This window comes from Bombus flavifrons, chromosome 5 (genome assembly GCF_040668555.2).
Source record: "Bombus flavifrons isolate JBK064 chromosome 5, iyBomFlav1_principal, whole genome shotgun sequence".
In the NCBI taxonomy this organism is placed as follows: domain Eukaryota; kingdom Metazoa; phylum Arthropoda; class Insecta; order Hymenoptera; family Apidae; genus Bombus; species Bombus flavifrons.
In genome coordinates, this window is record NC_138446.1 from 1,923,578 (window position 1) to 1,945,057 (window position 21,480).

At 39.5% G+C, this 21,480-nt stretch overlaps 1 protein-coding gene and 1 long non-coding RNA gene across 3 annotated transcripts in view; one reads left to right on the forward strand and one right to left on the reverse strand.

Annotated features, from left to right (window-relative positions):
* Phlpp (PH domain leucine-rich repeat protein phosphatase) overlaps positions 1-21,480 on the reverse strand; it is a 94,740-nt gene that overhangs the window by 45,770 nt on the left and 27,490 nt on the right. Inside the window, exon 4 of the mRNA XM_069112819.1 lies at positions 11,910-12,044. Coding sequence (XP_068968920.1) covers positions 11,910-12,044 — 135 coding nt within the window. The remainder of the gene's footprint in view (positions 1-11,909; positions 12,045-21,480) is intronic.
* LOC138179730 (uncharacterized) lies at positions 691-14,299 on the forward strand. Of its 2 annotated transcripts, XR_011173108.1 has the most exons (4): positions 722-911; positions 11,875-12,058; positions 12,978-13,119; positions 13,411-14,299. It is a non-coding gene; the product is annotated as an uncharacterized LOC138179730 (long non-coding RNA). The 2 variants fall into 2 exon arrangements; XR_011173107.1 differs by having other exon boundaries at positions 691-911; positions 11,875-13,119.

Here is a 21,480-nt window from a genome sequence, read left to right on the forward strand (position 1 = left end):
TTACGACCAATTTGACTCGGTTGTTGTCGCGTTACTTGTTTCGGTAAAATCGAATGGCAAGACTGGGGTTGACCATCGATCATCTTAGGGCTGTTATAGACAGATCATCATTATGTATATTTGACGTACGAAATTTTGTGAACGGTTTTTTACCTTTGGTCTTTGACTCTTAATCCCTTGCTTCACGATTAAGTTGGAATAGCGCGTGCCATAAACAACAATATGGTCGGTCACACGCGAGCCATTTCACGGTTTGACTGAGCGTTCGAAGTTGTGCAAATCGCACATATCTTTTGATACATAAATGCGTGTGTAAGGTATAACCTATTTTATTTTACAAGATGTTTGATAAATAGTTATTACCAATTGATCATCGAACAAGAAAGATTTATTATCTTAAAGTAAATAATAAGTTAATGATATTGACGTATCACGTCTCTCACACGTCTCTCTCACGTCTCTCTGTAGGTTAAGAGGTTAAAGCTTTTAATAATGTATTAATCATCTATGAGATTCCTTCATTCATTAAACCTGTCTGTAACCCAACATTTTTATAAGATCTACAAACCTATATTTTATAGTTTCACACTTGAATCTCCAAATTGCGACACACACTTGAACAAGTTAATCGTAGAGCACTCTGAACGAAACGAGCTGCGAAAACAACTATCCGTTCTGAATGACCAACAGCGCCATAAAACGTGGACGGTCCTTTTGGAAAACTCATTGTATCGGAGCGTTAGCTCGCGAAACGGCGTGGCAAGCAGTTACCTCTCGAGCGATAAATTCCGGAGGATCAACAGTTCTGCCGGCTTTTTGACAGTGACAAACGCAGCCGAGTCGCGTCATCTAATTACACGGAACTACGAGTGGCAGCTGTCCATCGACGTTTCGAGCGAGCCAGGTCGGAGGTGAGCCAGCTTTAAATCCCGCCGCGTTCGTTTCACGCCGCGTGAACCACGCCTAACGCGGCTCGCGGTTTAACAACGCGGCTACCGACCAACCTATCGAGTTTTTCCCAAAAGCATCCGGGAAAACATCGATGCAAATCGGATTTTATTTGGTCGTCGCGACTGAATCGCGTGGATTCGTGCAATACATCCCTCGGGTAGTTCGCTTCGAATAATAGCGGCCTACGTGAATCGGGTTTGACGATTCGATCGCGATCGTCACTCGCTGGATTGCGGCAGTAGCATCGAGTTCTTACCGGATGATGATAGATGTGCGTGGATCGTATGTGTTTGTGCAAACGCATGTTTTTGTGGAATGCATGTAGAGAAATGGGTATTATTATTTAGAATAAATCCCTCACCTGAAGGACATCTCAGATTTTTATGAACTTGAAATATGTCGTTCAGTCAGTTTATCAATATATGGCCGCCAGCATGTTGAAAATTAGCTTCATTCAGCATCATTAGCATATACATTCATGTAATTTAATAAAAGCATGTCTTTTTTCACCTTTTTTGTGAGAATCAATAGATACAATGTTATTTTATGATAGAGTAATACAATGCAAAATTTTAGAATAATATGAAAAAAATTTTTGTTTCTCAAAGAGTTTTATATTTTCGATAGTTACGGTAATTTCGATTTCTCTCTGCAAACGATAGTCCTTATTTCAGAATCACTGCTCTCTGGGTCCGCATAACGAGATGCCTGATACAATTTCATCTTGAACGAGCGCACTGAACACTTATGTATATTCATTATAATTTTCGTGCATGCTCGAGTGTGATATCATATTTTACGTGCAGTTCTTATGGGACTACCGGGTTCCACGTATTCACTTGGGAGAGAATTAATAATTGCCAGTGATTCGCTTCCATGTGAAAACAATTGCACGCTAATGTGTATATACGAGCGTTTGTCCGATAACATTATCCTTTGGGGAACAATTGCTTATGAAAGTAATCTCTATAGACTCGTGTAATTCGATAATATTGTCGTTTGGAAAAAGCTTGTTCGCTGAATTTCATTTCAAGTTACGTTTCATTTCATTCTATATAATCGAAGGCTTCTTTTAAATTAAGATCTACGATGATTGGTAATATCGCGTTTCTTTCTTTAAAATTTTTCATGTAATTTAAATTTTCTTGTAGCCACCGTCGATCCAGAGAATATCGAGGAATTCTCAATTCGATACTATGATATACTTGATGGTTAATCGTAATTCAAGTTGATTATTCCAATCTCCATTGCATGTAATTGATTTAATTAAAATTTGAATTTTCTTATACTTTCAGAACAGAATTAATAGTTTTAATAAGATCAGTGATTAGTGAATAATTCAATGAAAAACCGAGTAGAATACTTTTTAGAAGGAAGAGTTAGAAGTGGAATAAAATATAACCTGATTAATATTTCCTATACAGCTTTACCTCTTGAAAGGTTATATAAATCTTAGTACCAGCTTTTCCTATCACATAATTCTCTTTTAATGCATAGATAAAGATTAATACACTTTCTATCTTGATATAAAAATTTTAAAAAGTTCCATTCCTTGTTCATAGCATATAACCATATTATTATTGAACACCTAATAAATGATGAACACCTTGTATAACGTCATCGACGCGACGCAAAGTAACAATGGGGCAAACCGGGGTCGCGGGCAATTAAAACTTTGCGGAAAGCTTTTCAGGCTACAGGGAGCTTGGCCAACGCTCTGACTCATTAAGCAATCCCGAAAACTTTTTCTTACAATGCTAATGTCGATCGCTAAAATGATCTGATTGTGAATAAAAGAGTGCACTTTCTTGTAAAAAAAAAAATGACGAAAATTGTTATTAAATGGAATTATGTTGGAATAAGGTTTAATTAGTTTTAATTGGGTTAATTGGGTCTTAACGGCAATAATTTTTTAACCGCTAATTCTTTGATTTCTATTTGAATTGATTTTTTAATTGTCAATTTTTTATCAATTACTATGTTTTTTGTGCTATTATATCGATTATCCTCTTATTCGTCTTCCCTAAAATCGCTGCATCGTAATTAGTTAAATTAAATTCCACAAATCTGAACAAATTTAGAATATACTCGGTAAAATTAACAACCAGTAACTATTGCCAAAAATGATCATCGCGTGTAATTAGAAAACGGCAAGTGCTTCAATCTCTACCGATTTAAACAGCTATGGTCAGTTTCAATAGTAGTTGGCTCTGTAGTTGGCTAACCTTTCCCTTTAATGACTCGCATTCTGAAACAAATCTCGTGGTCGTGTTACCATCAACGTGCACTGGCTTTTCTGATTAACGTCGTTTAGTTTCTACCATGTGATTCGATTCTAATCAGTCAATACCGCTGGTTCACAGCGTGGATTGCCAAAAAGCTGGATGTTTCTCTATCCATTGCGGTCGTCACCTTGGTAACGTTAGTTACTTCACGCTTCTGCCGTTGATTTTCTCTTTAAAACGTGTTATTTGATCAACAATTTCAACAATTTTGAAAATCACAAAACCGTCAACACCATTTGTACTAAACTGTATCATCACGCTAGATTGACCCTAATATGAACATCCCGATTGACACAGTTATTTAGAATCGCTTTTGCTCTTTGGGTAGATACTAAATACATAGTTATAGAGTTTCATGTCGAAGAAATGCAAACTAGATGATTAGGGAAATACCAGAAAAACATACTCATATGGAATATTTTCCCGCTAAGTTATTATATCTAGTACAAAAACCAATTTAAATTCGTAGCTCGAGCAATGCAATTTATATGTACGCTAAAACTAGTTGTCAGCAGAGGAAATCGCGCGGGATTCGAGCTTTCCTGGTTAAATGAATTTAAGCGCGTCACACATTAGAAGATCAAACTTTTGGGTAGCAACGAATATTAGGCCTGTTTAAATGGAAAACACTCTGAATCAAAATACGAAATATCCACTTTGCATTAATAGACGTATATTTTATTACACGGATATATAATATTACATTATACAATTTGATAGTTGCAATGGAACGCTTTCTGTTACGTCGGGCGACACTCTACCTAGACCAGGCCACACACCGCGGACAAGATGGTAACCAAATGTCCGCTTGTCCTTACTGCGTACTCTCAATATTCTCAAGTACCCTTCATAAATCTCAGCAATTTCCTAGTCGAGGTCCTTCGAACCGAATTTCGCTGCATAGTTTCCTAAAGTTTATTGCCCACCACGGGTTGACACGGGAAAGTTTTCATTCCTCACGTATGAGGCCTGCCACCAACGCCCGTTGGCCGCACTGGATACGCTCATTCCCGGCCGATCACGCAAGTTAAGCAACAGCGGGCACGGGACGGACAAGGATGAGTGACCGCTCCGTGTGGGCGTTGGTGCGGTCGTGCTGAGGCTGTGTTGCGCCCCCGAAGAGGGTAGGGTCACTGGGGGTGTGGACGGCTCAGATGCAACATCATCCCGTGTTTTCAGAAAATATCCATCGTCCGTGCAGTGGTCCGTGGTAATCTTGGTCATGTGTCCTAATTCTAAGTATTCTTGTATTACGGCGTGATAGTCGGCTTCGAATTGCTTGTCCCGTTGGAACCGACAGCAGAGGGATGTGAGTCGCTTCATCGCCATGGCTTTAGAGGATCCAAGCGAAGGAGTTGTTTCGTTAAATGGGAGAGCGACAATGTATCGCCCTTCGTTGTTGCGCTGAACGTGGTTTCGGAAGTGTTCCTCGCACTGTCGTTCCGCTTCCGAAATGTGTACAGTGGGCGGTCCTTCGTCGATTTCCCAGAAACGGGCGAGGTCCGCCTGTAAAGCCGTCGTGGAGGCGTGAAATGCGTGTGCTGGTGATTACGAGGTTGGGCTCCCCCCGATGACCCATCCGAATCTCGTTTTTTGCAGACGCAAGTCGGGTTCGTTTGCTTGACTGATATCAAGTTGGCCGACACAGAGTGATGGTAGTGTTGGTCCGGCGCTCAACAATATTTCGATCGGAGCGGGTTTGTGGAATCTTGGATCGGCTTGGTTGAGCGATCTACGGGTTGATCTGGGATCCAAGACGATATTGTCGGTATGATTAGGAACGTCAAGGTGCGTTCGTATGTACCGTCAATGGAGGTGATCGTGGCCGTGATGTAGCGTTTCGAGGTCGTCGATAACGTGTTGAGTGTTCCGATTGGGACCGAACATTTCCGTTGATTGAGTTTTAACGAATTGGCGAGTTTTTCTGTGATAAAGTTCATGCTAGAGCCGGTGTCTAGCAGAGCCCGACAACGGAATGGTTGAATTTCATTGTTCAAGATGTTGACCTGCGCTGTGACTAACAAATCGTGCTGTAGTGGTTCAGAAGGAAGCGAGGTCAATGAGTCTGTTTTCTGTAGTTCGATCCCTAACAAAGTCGTCTGATGACGTCATTGCTTTCCTTGTCGTTTAGGACTGGACGATATATTTGGTCCCGATGCCGTCGTTCGCGATAACCGAGATTCGCGTTTCGGAGATGTTCGCGGAGACGTTCGGGGAGACGTTCGGGGAAACGTTCGGGGAGACGTAGATGCGCGTCTCGAACGATGTGACGAACGCGGGGTCGGTGATCTGGGCGAAGATCGACCGTTGGATGATCGGCTGCTCGACGATCGACCGCTCGACGATCGACCGCTCGATGTTCGGTCTACACGTGTTCGGATTTTGCGATGATCATGGTCTTGATGCAGATATGTATCGTGTCGCTGTCTGCAGATGCGACATGAACCGGCGGAACATTGAGTAAGGGCGTGACCCTTGCCTAGACAATTGGTACAGAGCGACGTCCTTTTGGCGGTTTCAAGACGTTCCTTGGGCGACTTCGCTTTCGAAGCTCTCGTAATTCGTTGTTGGCGCCAACGAAGTTGGTACCGTTGTCGGAGTAGATTGTTGCACAGAATCCTCGGCGAGCGATGAATCTTCGCAGAGCAGCAATGAAGGCCTCGCTAGTGAGGTCGCTGACCAGCTCGATGTGGACTGCTTTAACTGCCAGACATACAAAGATTGCTACATATGCCTTGATTTTACGTCGGTTGCGATCCTTTCGTTCTTTGATGTAAAACGGTCCGCAATAGTCGATTCCAACGTTGGTAAATGGCCGAGATTCCGTTATCCGTGCAGCTGGAAGGTCGCCCATTACGTAATCCACTGGAGGTGGGTTGGCTCGGCAGCAACGGACGCACTTCTTCAGCGTGTTCTAAACTTGACTACGGCCGTCGATAGGCCAATAAGATCTTCTTAGGGCATATAAGGTGGCTTGAGTTCCGGAGCTGAGATTTATGGAGTGTACTTGAGAATATTGAGGGTACGCAGTAAGGACGAGCGGACATCTGGTTACCATCTTGTACGCGATGTGTGGCCTGGTCTAGGTAGAGTGTCGCCCGACGTAACACTTTCTTTTCTGTCCAACCGGTTTAGCACCGTCCTTCATATAGATAAATTTATTTATCGCACAATACGAAATTGTATAGAATCATTAGCGGCTTAATAAACACAGAACTAAATTCCGACCTCGTTTCAGCGAAAGGTACTCTCGGGACCGCTAAATACCATTTTTACACACGTCAGTGAATTTGTCCAAGCTTTTCTTCAAGTTATTAGCTTACAAGTTACTAGCTGTTTTGTTGCCTAGTGAAAAGTTTCATCAAGTGAAGGCGATGTCCCGTTGTTTACGAGCGATTTTCGTCATGAACAAGGTACGACTACCATCGATCCACTGATACATACGTTAGAGTCGCAGTTTTCGCACGGCCATTAAATCGCCAATGACTTTCTTATGAGCAGGATGCAACAAACGGGACATGCCATGCAGAGAACAGCCGAATGACCGTATAAATATTCATTGGACGATTTAAATTCATAACTTCCAACGCAAATCGACCAACCCACGTTTTATTTTCCTTGCCCGTGTGTGTATCTTGTGTATACAGGTGTAGATGGATGTTAGATGGTTGTGGATGTGCAAACGAGAGGATAATTGAAGCGTCCGGGGAAAATGAAATTTTCCGTTTTCCTTCGCTCCAAGTACAGTCTACTATTGTTGCTTTGCCGTGTCAGAGGTTTGTACCCTGCAAAAAGATTATTTGGTAGTTTTTATTTTTTAACGAAGATAGTGCCAGTTTAACTGTCGATGTTTTTCTGGTTTGAGTCAGTTTGTTTTGAGATTAGCTATGCAGTCTTCATTTGCATTATAATAGCATCGTCGAGGAAAATGTAAATTTTATTCAGTGTTGGAAATGCTGGACGTTTACAGCAGCTTTGCCTTATTCGGTTCATTTGTTCTGATGCATTTGTGTTATTCTATGATTTAAAAATCTCAAAATCGTAAGCTGCTTTTTTAAATATTTCTGACTATCGTAGCGTATTTGTTAGATAAATTAACTTGTAACTCGTGATTTGTAAAATTTTACTAATAATATTGGTCCAATTATCTGCAAAGGGATCGCAGTGGTTAAAATATTAAATTCTGGGGCATCCTGTATCTGTTTTAGCGGACATCGGCACACTTTTCCGAAAATCGCTATCGGATTGAATCCAAGATGACCACTGGATCTGTAGCGGACATCCGACATAAGCGGCAAGTTCTGGCCGACATGAGAGGGCAGCGTCAAAGAGACCCGTGGCCAACTCTAAATTCACCTTTTCCGCGGTATTGCCGTTAATTTCAAGGAGGATGCGCTTTGACGGTCGTTCCTTCGGAACACTGAGCTTGATTAAATTCGAGACTAGTTGTCGGTAACAGGTGTTCGCCATCGGCGAACGTGCTGAATCAACAGCAAACAACCAGGGCGATCCTGTCTCGTCCCTGTTCACCGACTTCCGGCCGCGTCATTTTCGGCCAACTTATTTACTTTCCGACTTTCCGTGGCCGCAACGCCGGATGAGAAGGTTTTCGTGAATTTCAGCCGGTGATTTGCGCCTGGCATCCACCTCCGTCAGCTTAAGTTCGTTTGGCTTAATTAGCAGGCGAAGTTGATCCGTTTGGTCTTTGATGTTGTCATTCGGTGGTTACTTTTAATTTACCTTTTTGTTTTAATTTACCACGTGATATTGCCTTTGTCGTTGATTGATGAAGATGTGCCAGCGGATAAAGGTCATGGTGTTAACTAGGGCGTTTGGATTAGTGGCGACGTGCTTAAAGATGAGAGTCAGATTGGCATGGTAGCTTGTACGAAGTGTCTTTTGTAGCCTAATTTCATGTATAACGAATACATATTAATTTCTTATTAATCGAAACGAGATAAAAAGCTATACCGACGTTTGCCCCATAACCACGTTGAATCGCTCGTGTTTCCCCATTTTAGTCGCAGGAAACACAATAATTTTTAATACATTGAAAACATCCGTAAACAGATCTATTGCAGCGGAACTTAAAAACACGAGGAAAGTTTCCATCGGACTTGACGCTTTCAAAGGAGATCAAAGCGATATTTGCAAAGGTATTTTGCACCTTTTTACCAGTATCACAGCTATTTGCCAGCCTATATCGGCGCATCGATCGGCAGAGACTACCGCGAATCCATAGCAAATGCCCATTGATTCCGACGTTTTTATCAAATGACGACGAAGTTGAACGTAGCTTTGCCGAACGTGCTCGGAATCAAATCATCGGTTCCTCGTCGACGATCGGGTTTTTCTTATCGTTCGATATTTCCCGAGCTATAAATGGCGAACAATACCATGGAAAACAGTCGCGCCATACCTCTCTTTCTTCACTTTCGTCGTTCTTTTCAAGATTCTGTCCAATCATCGACCTCGTTTCAGCTTCTGTCTTATTGTCGTACGTCTTTTCTTCCTTTTCTTCTTTCATCTTTTTATTATCTCCTGTTCTATCTTGCTTTTTTATGCGAGCAAACGACTATTAAAATTCATGGAACGATGCTTCCGTTATTCCAGTTGTTTCTTCGCTCTCGCATCGAACCAGGCGAAGTCAGCTTTGAAAGTCGATGCCGTTCGATTTTCCCATTTATCCAATTCCCACTTTTCGTCTCTTCTTTGCTTTCTTTCCTTTCTCTCTCTTTCTCTTTCGCTGCCTGTGTATGTTCTTTTCGATTTTGTTTGTCGTACATTTTGGAATAGAGCAGCGAGCATTGGAAAAGTTGCCGATCGATTAATTCCGAACAAGACACTTCGTTTTTCGCCAGTTTCATCCCGACCGATGCCGGCTGCATTGTTTTTTGCACGGTGCAATTTACGATCGACAGCTCGCCCCTGTTCCCTTTGTGACGAGCGCGTCTATCGATTCCAACAGACGTGATTAGCTTTTTTCCGCGTGTGATCCTCGCGCATGATTTTTTCCGACACGATCCTCACGTCATTATGCAGCAATGATTGTTGCTGAATTTTTTAATGACAACAAGGTTTTTATATAAATTATAAACTTTATAATTTTGTATTAACATTATTTATTAAATTACTTCAAAATAAAACCAGATTTATTAATTGAATATAGAAGATTGATTTTATTCGACGATTAAATAGATAAAACGGGAATTGCTCCGAAATCGATAATAAACGATTTAGTCATTAGTTTCAAGCTGACCACATCAAAGTCTGATCGAATCACATCGTGGAAAACTAATAGCTTTTCCAGTGAAACAATTACGACTTATCGACACCATCACGCGTAGCGATTAATCTTTTTCGTCCTATAAAGGTTGGCCACAAGATTCCAATGAAATATAGATCTATAACACGTTAATGTATTGTTTGTACTAAGTGCGGATTAAATACTCAAAGGATTAAGGAGAAAAATAAATAAAATTAACAAAAACCGTTATTTCTCGTTTAGTCGAGAAATATCGTGGCTTTAGGATATCATTACACAATCAACCATTCAATATGGCGGTGGATCCGATAGATCTGGATGCTCGAAACCGTAATTGCACGTCACCGCGATAAATCCTTTCCCGAAAAGAAATTCTTGATCCGCGGAACGTACTTAGGAATGGTGACAGAATCGTTTCACGGCAAGGATAAGGGACAAAACGTAGATAAATCATGGTGTTTCGTGGACAGGATAGGAGGATGGAAAAGAGGGAAGGGGTTCGGAGGCAGATCAGAGGGTGTACAAAATTGAACCTGGATGTTTTCATTTCACCCTAAACTGACGCGCTTTTATCTTCTGGAGGAACTTGCAGACGTTTACGTAAAACGGCCAAGGTATCGTAATTGAAAGTGAAAGTGAGCGATAAAAGTCGTTAAGATAATAAAATTAGATGGTTTTTAATAGAAAAATTATAAAAATTATATGCGATGTACTTTAATCTTACTACAAAGATTATAAAATCAACCAAGCACGAAGCATGAGATCTTTTGTCTTTTGGACTTAATAAAAAGAGACAGGAGGAAAATATATATGATACACGTATCTCTTCGGAAATTTTTCCCATCTTTTCATCAAAGCGGCCCGATTATTTTAACGTCACCATGTTAGGACATCCATAAAATATCGACATACAAACAGATTAGCGAACAAGGACATACCATTCCATCTCCTGGAACAACCAACGAAACGAATGTTTTTATCCAAACTGACAATTCTTTATCTGGCAGGTTAACTCCTCAAGTGGTCGCGCTTCCGCTCGCAAAAAGAAATCCAATTTAAAGTTCACTTATCAGTCATGGGGTTAGATACTTGTATCTTACCTAACGTTCGACCATCGCGGCTATGAATCCGACAATTGATTGGCGTAACCGGTCTAACGGAACTTTCGGAGGATAAATCAAAGCTGAACATAAATCGTGGTTCGATATTGGAGATTGCAGTAGAGGGATGTTTTCTTTTCACGAGACATTCGTATCTGCGAAGCCATGATTCTATCGGGAGATTTTGTTGTATTCTCGACTGTAACACGTAGACAAATTTATTTCCACTTTGTTACACAGGGTTTCGACTGCACACAATACTGTAGGTAAAATTAATTTTGTGTGAGTCTTTTATAAAATTAAAACAAATAGCAGAATATTTTACAAATCTCTTTTAAAAAATTTAATATCGTATTGCTCTAAATTTTTCATAAATTTAATATCTACCTGGTAAATAGACTAAAAATATTTATCCAATATAAATTTCACTCATTTGAATCAATATTCTATTCTTTTCTGTATATTTTTGTGCATACAAAGCACACTTGATGCTTTCGTTAGATGTTGAAATTATAAAAGTCGTAGTTAGAAGACGGGGAAACAATCGAGAGAAGCGGAGTTGAAGGAAAAGAGGAGTGAGATTTATAAGTCGAGACTTCCTTGAAACGAGTTTACGGAAGTTTTGATCGTCGAATGAAAATTACGAAGTTAGATTATGAGTTTCGCCAACGAGTATGGCAAAAAGCTGTATACATGTGTGGCCGATGGTAAGTGTCCGCCGTTCTTTTATGATTCATACGACATGAATAATTTGGGTAATAAGATCTTGATATCCCATTCCAAAGTTTAACCACTTCACTCAGAAAATTACTCATAAAATTCTCCCAAAACTTTACAAACATAATAATCGCTTTTTAAATTAAATTCCAGAAATATTCTCGGCAAGACGTAACATTCGCTATATTCTTGCAGCATTGTATCAAATGACACCAAACATTTCGTCTACTAATTTTTATCATATTGTTCCAATTCTAATTAATTCCGTATAATATATCTAGAGAAATATTAAAAATTCATAGTTCTGCTGCTGATATAATTCGTTAGACTTCGATCTACCTCTCGTGTATCACAAAAAATCAATGGTTCAGCGTTTTTCACTAGCACGAACAAAGAATCTCATCCCTGAGCGTCGCGGCACGATGATATATGTTTCAATAATTGCACTCGCAAGAAATCGAGCACGGGGCATGAGATAAAGCCGGTTCTTATCCTTTCCTTGTACGTTCGACAGGCCTGAGGCTCCGTTTCTACCAAGCGTTTCTTATCCCCATAGGGGAGGATTGGCGAAATCCCGCGTGGAACACTTACCTGGATAAAGGAACAGCCTGGATCCGATGACAGCCAAGGGTCGCCTCTTCCACTGGGGAAAAACCAGCCCCTTCAACACGAGCGCGTACCCGCAACGGCTGTATCCAACAAGCTCCGGCAAGGGGGATGCGGGTCCTGTGAGAAAAACGGTGAAGAGATGAGCTACGGTGTTTCTAATCGGCGTAGAGAGATACAAGTGGTGCTAGTGCGATTATTGTGAAAGCTAGGCAAGTGGGTTGGGGTTAGATTGGGTAACCCTCTTTTGTAAATATTTCTTATATCATTGGTTATATTATTTTCTTAACTTTTGTTATATATACTGCAATACTTTTTTTTCTATTTGAAACTCACCACCAAACCGTATTATAAGTCGTAAGTTACATACTGTCGCTAAATATATTTTTCGACAAGCTATAAAATGATTCTACGCGATAATAAAATCAATGATTACCGTACCAGATATGCAAAAGCGAATGATCAATTGTTAATTTCCTACGATGTTCACGATCGGAAGTTTTACTGGAAAGTCAATAATGCATTACTATCTATTTATAATCATGCCATATCCTCACATTTCATATATAGTTTGGATTTCGACTCCAGAAATCAATCGAGAAAGTCGCGATAAATATAAAATTACATAGAACGATGTCATCAGCTTCTAACATGCCGAAACTGCTTGAAACTAAAATTCTCCTGTAATTAGATTAAAAGCTATAATTTATTCAATCCAACCCATATTCTCATCGTAAATATTAAATGAACGGCAGACGAATGTCAATGAAGAATTTAAAAGTCAGATAATTAAATTCCTAATTATATAATCGAAGATTAAATGTCCTTCATCGCTCGAATAAATCCTGACTTGGTACGAATTCAGTGCGGTTGTGAAATTGTTAATGAGTATGCGATTCCTTTCGATAGTCGCGATTATTTCGCGCAAGCTGTTGCGACAACGTTGAAAAATAAGATCTCGAATTCTCCCTCACGCTGTAAGTTCCTCGTGCAAGATGCTGCCCGGATATGGACTTCGAATTCATGAAATTGTAATTTCTTTCTGTACGCCAGCGAAGCATTATGTACGCGGAATTCCTACAACTTCGAGGAAATATTAACAACTAGGAAAATTAAGGACGAAGGAACCGATTTTACTGAAACTGCCGGCAGCTTTAATATGCCCACGCTACCGCTTTAGCGAAAAATATCGAAGGTAAGCAATAACTGACCGTCTTATTAAACCTCTCTTTATGGAAAGAAATTCGCATCGCCCAAAAAACTGATAGGACGGTACGGGAATCCCTTTATGATGCAACGATTCACTTATTCCTCAAATTATCTAGAAAATATAATATGGAAATTGTTTTTGCCATAATTTACATGAATAAAGAAACTAAATATATAACATAAATCTCTGCTGAAATTAAATAACAATTTATTAGAATGTTTTATAACAGAGATCATCAAACTGCGAAGAATTAAAATAAAAATAAATTTGTTTCAGTGTGGGAAAGTGTAGGTCAAGCATTGAGATGTTGAAGAAGCCAGTTTATGTTTTCAAACAGCCACTTGGTAACGACGGAAGCTACAGCTTTGGAATTGAATTAAAATTAGAAACGGTTAACTGCGTAGACGGTGAGCACAAGTGACATCTGTATGCATCCGCATTAATGCAGTTTCGCGTTAGAATTCACTTTCGATGTTACCGAAATTCATCGTTAAATAACGCTTCATGGCGCAAAGCATGCAAATCATGCCCGAGAGACATCATAGACGGCGTTCACTCGAAACCATCATGTATATTTCATGTAGAAATGCGCATAAACGGCTTCTATCGGCCGCGCAACTACAATATTTCCGATCGTTACGTTTGCTTTGGCGGCAATTTTCCCGTCTTATTTATATTTTTTACAATTTGCATTTCTTATCGAACTTTTAAAGTGGAATTTGCGAGATTTCCTCGCTTTTGCCTTCGTATCGTGTTTGACGGTGTTTTTCCGAAAATTTATGAGAAGAGAAAAGTCAAGTAAACTTGATAAATTGTGTTCCAACGCGATACAATATCAAATATGTGTAACATCAAATGTATGTAATAATCGACCAGCTCCTTCGGAATTTCATACCGTTGAATATCTTAATCAACCAACATCGACGAGAGGGGAACCAAGCATTCCACAAAGCCGCGAGTTTGTCCGACGAACCAGCAATATGCACGTTATCTCTTGGCATACTAAATGAAAATCTATCGAATAAATATTGACGTTCATGCGGCTCCTGACGCGGCTTCGTGCTTGCTCGCCGATTAACGGACCACGGTTTATCGTCAGTTACGCGCATATATTATGTATAATTCTGCATGTGGCTCGTTACATTGTCAAGAATAAAAATGGACTCTCGAATTAGAATTAAGAATATTTCAATAAACTATATTAATTTGGATTTCGGAATTGTTGGAATTTGAATTTCTGAGTAACTCCCACTTATCTGTCCGATAATTTAATATAATTCAGAAATAGTTATATACATTGAGAAGTCGAAACGTAGAAAATTTGTGGAAATAAATTTAAAACCCGGTCGAACGTCACATCTCAGTTTCATACCACTTTTCCGTATTATTACGAGGTTTATCCACGGTCCACTATGATATCTATGGAAAAACTGATGAGGTAGGGTTCACAGCGAAACAGAATCATGATATTCGATGGGAAGATGACGAAGTGCTGGACTAACTCAATTAACCCGTTGATGGTGCTGGCGTGGCTGGTTGGTGAGCCATTAAAAGCGTAGTCAGTGTAACAGGATCCAAGCACATCCTGTAATTATCTACACCCCTAAAATGTCATTTCTGGACAATTCCACGAAAACAGTAACTACAGCCATCTTATTGGAGACTTAATCTTGGATACGGTCCTCGAGATGGACGAATTATAATTATATGTATAGTTATTATGGTATCAGAAACAATGAAGTGTATCTTTTGTTACATAAGTAGGTATGAAACTCGATCAAACAAAAAGTTGACAGAAATAATTCAGGTAAAGCATAGACACGAATCGAAGAACATTATTATTTGATAATTCTTTTCTGCATAATTTTCTGCAAGATTAAATGTTCTTTTATAAATATCGAAGGTTGGAAAGTTTTACAATATTCTGAACGTGGTCACTAGTTTATGCTTTTGAATTTTATCTTGTCTGCATTACGTAATGGTTGCATTAGCAGCATTAGCTCTTTATTTGCGAGGATTCTATGAGTTTGCGAGGCATTTAGAAAAGTCAATGCAAAAACAAACATCGTCTAGAAATTGTAAAGCTTCTTTGTATAATGCGTTGTGAATGTAAGTTAGTTAGAGAATCAGAAACATAAAGACAGAGGATGGAGTTGACGGTTATTTCGAGCAACTTAATTAAGAGTTTCGAAAAGCTGTAAAAGCAAAATTATCTCGGTACAACTGATATATTAAAATAGAATGCTTAACCGTACTCTAATACTTCAATTATCCAACAACAATGAATATTTCCGCCTTGTGTGGATGTCGGCAACTATTAAACCGTAATATTCGCTTGATGAATAGCAATTCGTTTTTCCTCGTGACGTAACTTTTCCCGGAACTGTGGCGAATTTTACTATGATCTAACAATATACTTTCAGCCGTAATTTCGTCGAAGGACCAATTTAAATCGTTGAGATAGTAGGCAGGATTTCCGGTGGAACTTCCGGTCGATAAACTATCGACATGCTCCGTTCTTGTGCGAAACTCGTTCTATGGTCCCGTGAAATTTCGCGCGACGCCAGAAGTTCTTGTTCGTCGTAATTTTGGAAATGGACCAAGTGTATCGTTCGCGTTAGTTCCGGCCTTAACTTCCGGCCAGGAGTACCATTTGTCGTCACGGCGAACTTGCCGCCGCCGGCCGGATAACTTTCGAGTCGCGAAATTTCGTTCGGCATTAGTTTCAAAACGCGCTTCTGTTCCACTACCGGCACTCGACTAAATATTTACGTTGTTTGTTGCAAAAGTAATGCTCGTTGTGTTTGTGTTTGTATGGTTAAGTTAAGATTTAGCACAGAAACGGAAGAGATTAGCCAACTAAATGAAACGATTTAAAATTATGCTGCCTTCTTTGGTTAATCTTTTAATTCGCGATTCTGCGTTGTAACATTTAGTTTAAAAACGCGGCGATCTCTGTTTCTGATTAATATCTAACCCTTTTCGGCGAAAGCTCTTTTCTTTCATAAAAATGTAGAAGGTTTAGATAGCAGAAAGTTTCAAACGTGGTACATTTAAAACAAATAGTGGAAGTTCGACTGCACTGCGAGAAGTGAACAAGAGACAATTTACAGGAGCAGAAGCATTACAATAGTATAAAACATCAACATTATGATTTATCTTTTTAACTTGTTTGTGAATGTAACGCAAAAGGACTTTAAAATTTGCTTTCACTAAGGGCTTAGTAGCTGTCCGAACATTTACTGAGGATATTCATGGATTTGGATGTAAGTATATCTCAGAGTTACGGTTCGAAACCGTGATTTAGTATGCAGTTCTACGATTTAATCTGAATCTAGGATGCTGTTGAATATACACTTGCAAATATTTATCCCAATTGTCAGACGATTTCTATGTTAAACCATCTGATAATACTTTTGTTCGATAGGAACAAACCTTGCGAATATTTGAAATTAGATTCTTACCATTCTTCGATAACTATAAATCAATCAAAAATTTTCAAAAGTTTACTGTCGTTCTATTCAAATCACAGAATCCACGAAACAATGATAAATCAGCAATATTCAGAAAACAAAGGGAAGAGATACACATCCATCAAATATCTGTAGTCAATGTATCAAAATTCTTTTTCTTATATATTCAGTTATTCGTCTATTATTCATCCATCATTTATTATGCAATTCCTTGTATTCGTTTTCTCTTTTATCCGTTCGGTTCATAATTTTTTAAAGCTGAATGGTCATTGGCTATACAGCGTGCACTTCGCCCTATTGAATAGAGAGGCCGCGAGGAGGCATAGTCTTTGGGGTTCACGCGTGCCACCCCAATTATGACGTTATTGCCGCTATTAATGAGCAATTTCGCGGGCTCTATGCTATTGCCCCCGTAAACTCCAAGTGCATTATGCTAACTTACGTTATACAATTTGCTGGGCTAATTAAGTTAAGACGTTAGATAGGCACGTAACCACGATACTCGTTTCTAGGCTGTGGTTGTTTCCAATCTTTTTCTTCTCGCACGACTCTAGAAAACCTCTAAAAAGCTTCGAGAACCGCCTTGTCGCTTCATATTTTCTGCAACCACGGCACTAGATTGGTGAATAAGTTTGAGACTCTGATGTACTGGTTGAAAGCTTTGGAATTTCACCGGAGAAATCGATTTGGAGAATAGTTCTCTTTTTGTGAAAAAATACGCGAGGTTCTCTTGTAAAATGATGTAATTGATGTAACGGTGGTTATGGGTTTTAATTAGCGTCAAAACGTGAATTTGCATAAAAATCCGCAATCTATTTATCGATTATTATTTCCGAATCACACAATATTGTAAAGTGCCAAAATAAACGCTTTTATTCTGTATATCTTCTGTACATATATTCTGTATCTATAAAACCACAAAACTCATCCACCAATATAATTTCAACAAAACAAATTTCTAAAAAAATTCGTGTGAAAGAATCACGAGCTCTCCAGGGAATCGGTAAACAATCGGACATTCAATTTACGAAATGAAACAATCTGTGGCAATCACTTTTCCGTTATCGTTCGAGAAGGAATGTTTTTTTGTGGAAAGTCAGATCGAGTATATAGTTCTCGAAACAAATAAAATATATATATGTCGGGTTAACATTAGAATTTAGGGCGCGTAACGATTCTTCGTTTGAATTAGCCATCGTTTGCGAAGCAGAGATTATATTTACACGAATATACAAGACTTTTACAAAGTATAATGAATATTGAGTTTAACGAATAATAAGTTTGACGAATAATAAGTTTAACGAATAATAAGATTAACGAATAATATGTTTCACGAATAATAAGTTTAACGAATAATGAGTTTAATGAACGCTATTAACAATGTTCTTGGGTTCCAACGAATCCACGGTCAACGGGATAACTCTTTACTATGCGTATAATAATTTTCGGCACAAAATACGATTGCTGAGACGCTCGGTATAAACTGCCCGATGTGTCACTCTCCAAGGCGATCGCACGAATAATAAACTGATGGAAATTTTCCTCGCTGTACGATTGCATTTGTTTGTTATATACTTGTTGGAAGCATCGAGAAAGTTCCAAACGCCGTTGCTAGGCAGTTTCTGTCTGGAGTTTGATTGTTAATACAACGTGTGTCCCACTATATTGACACCTCCGAGGTACAATCCCATGTGGCTAGGCCCGTTCTTGAGGCCGTATGCCGCCACAACTACATTTCTAGGGAGAACCATACAACCGCTCCACACCTCCGTCAGGCAAAACGTCCATCCCGTGACCGTGGCTGCGTTCGGCGACCAGTTGTCACCTCGAGCCCAATCTCGCTATTACAAATCTTGAACAATTACAATCAGATCGAATGACAACAATTGCTTAATTACAGCTATGATAAAATCTAGGCTAAAGCATTAGAAGACTTTCCCAAAATTGCAAAGGGAAGGCTCCGCTTTTCCTTTCATCTCCGACATATATATAAAATGTATAATTATATAATATATTATATACATATAATATTACATATATGTCGGAGAATGACCCAAGCTAGGGCCAGGGGCGTTTGGTGAGCCTCTTTCGGAGTCGGCCATCATGACCTTATCCCGCGTACTTGAACTCGTATTCCGTGAGCAAGCACTCCAGACGCGGCAACCAAAGACGGTGACTATACTCGTGATAATCGAATTGGTATCCCTATGTCCCTAACGAATCCGCGACCAACGGGATGCACTTACTCGGATCAGAAGGCGCGACTACCTTCGTAGGCGAGCTCTCCAGAATGAATGAATCTCGTCTCAATCATGCCACCGAGGGCAACTCTGATGCGGGTGTCTCCCAGGACACGAAAATCATCGGACTCTCTCAGGATAGCCCTCGTTCTCGAAGTGAGGGAAGTTGACGTCGCTGTCTATTGGTCAACTTGAGACAAAGACTACTTGTCCGTTAGAAGCATCTTAATTACCAAAAAAACCCAGGTTTTATAGCCGGTCCTAGGCTAACTGGACTTGTGCTGTGTACGTGCCTCAATATCTAATATTCCTTGTCCGAAGGAACCGTTAGCGTGTTTTACTGCCGGGTACCTCTATGGGTCATACTTTTAATGAGGGTCATACTATCGCTCCATGCCCTTTTTTCTAAATCGCACGCCCGTCCCGTTGGCCGCGGCTATGTTCGGCGACGGATGGTCGCCTTGGGTCTAGGCTTTACTATCGCAAACCAAATACGACTAGATCGAGTAACAGTACTTTATTTAATTACTTTCGTTACATGTTCATAGCTTTTTCCGAGGTTCCGGCGAGGGTTCCGGTGTCCTTTTCGTCTCCGACATATATAATATATGTAGTATCGGGAAAAGGGCCTAATAAACATCGAGTTAACCATGAGCAATGTCGCGAGAGCCGAGGCGCCGTCGGGTCCATAAATGTGTCATCGGTCTTTTCAAGTGCATAGTTTCGTAGAAAAGGCCTACGTGACCCTGGCCCCGAGCGTCTGCGGAACACGCGTGTGGTGGGCCTAGGAAAAGACAAAGGGATGCTAGAACGGCCAGAATGCGAGTGGAGAAGTGCAGTGTGAGTTGAGAGGTCACGGAGTGTGAATCGGGAAGTCAAGGCGTGTGTGATAATAATGCGTATGACGATATTGTAATCGGTTTTTGATATTGAGTATCGCTTATTAAACTACACTAAACTCTAATTAAATCATCATTACTTCTTCTTACTCTAAGATCCATAAGTTACTACATATATAATTACATAATTATATAATATATCTTAAATTATTATATATATAATAAATATAATATAATGTTTATAATATGATGTTTTTACATTTACACAACATACTAATAATATTTAGCTAAGAAATCTTAAAAAACTTTGTAAAAAGAATATCCTGACTTAATATTTTCCTTTGAGAGGAATTCAAAGTATTATAGAGACGTTTAATGTTCTTACTGTACTGAACGTATTAACCAACAATCTCTTTGGAAGCGTTCTGATCAACAATAATTGCATCAGGTCTGGTCTGTCTGGTCTTCGATCGATCTTCACGGTACGCAGAAACAACGAGACTCCATCGAAAGCGTAAACTGTGTTCTTGCTCAGCATCCTGTACGAACATAGGAGGTGAATCGCAGTCTAATCGGTCCGGGAAACTTCAGTTAAAAGGAGTGAATTGAACGCGTGGACCGATCCCAAGTAGAAGCGAACTCTTTGAAGCGTTTGCAAGCACGGCACGAAACGCATCGAGAAACGCTTTTACCGCGTTTCAGTCGAACCGAAATAACGTTACACGTTCTCTTGCTGATTAATTAACCGACCTTGCCAGAGACCCTGAGAAACCACGCAAGTGGCTGTTCCTTTGTGATTTCGTGTTCCATAAAACGATGGTTCTCTGTAGGATACTTTGTTGATTACGCCTGAGTAGATAATATCTTTTTCTGCGTATTTTCTTTTTTCTTTCCGCGTGAAAAAATGTGAATCTGGATCTTTTAGACGCATATAGATCGAATACTAGTTTCTATCGTCGATTTAGGACGAGGGTTGAGAGATAACGAGCAAACGAGCAACAGCCAAAATTTACGTCGATAATGAATCCAATTTCGACCAATGATACATTAATCAACGTAATGGAGAGTCGGTCCTTAGTTGTATGCGATGCTAAACAATGCGCAGTGTGTCGATAACAATGCATCGCTCGTTCGTTATTTGGCGGTTTCCGGTGACACGAATTTGATGGACTGTAGAACAGTTGACAGTATGCATGAATATTACAACGAATGCCATGGTTCGGAGCTATAGATCGTTTCGATTATGCCAAATTGGGTTGTTAAGGCTACCGATATCTTGAAACACAATATTTGGGTTGTTCACGATGCTCATTCATGATTGAGTGTTCTTCACACGATCACTACCACGTTACTACTATACGCTTTGTATTGAATTCCTATTCAGCCTGAATGCGTTCTCGATCAAATCTGTTAATTTATCCCTTCAGCTGAGACAATTCTTTTAAAGAATAATTTAAAATTCAATACATATAATAATATAAATAATAAATAAATTATATATAAATAAAAAGAAGATAATAAACTCCACTGTTTTCATTTCATAACGTTTTAATATATTATAATATTGTACAGTTTAAACATCAAGGATCAGATCGTTTATTATTTAGAATTGTTTCTCTAGTTTTATTACAATAAAAGTAAATAAAGTAAGCAAATTACCTTTTCCTCGCAGCAAATTCTGCATGAAAAGAAACCTGTATCAATCTTAGAGTCTCGGCGGATTAAATATAGCCGATATGCCATATTTACTCTGCTGCAAGCTACAATTTATCTTTATTATTCCAATTCAAGCGA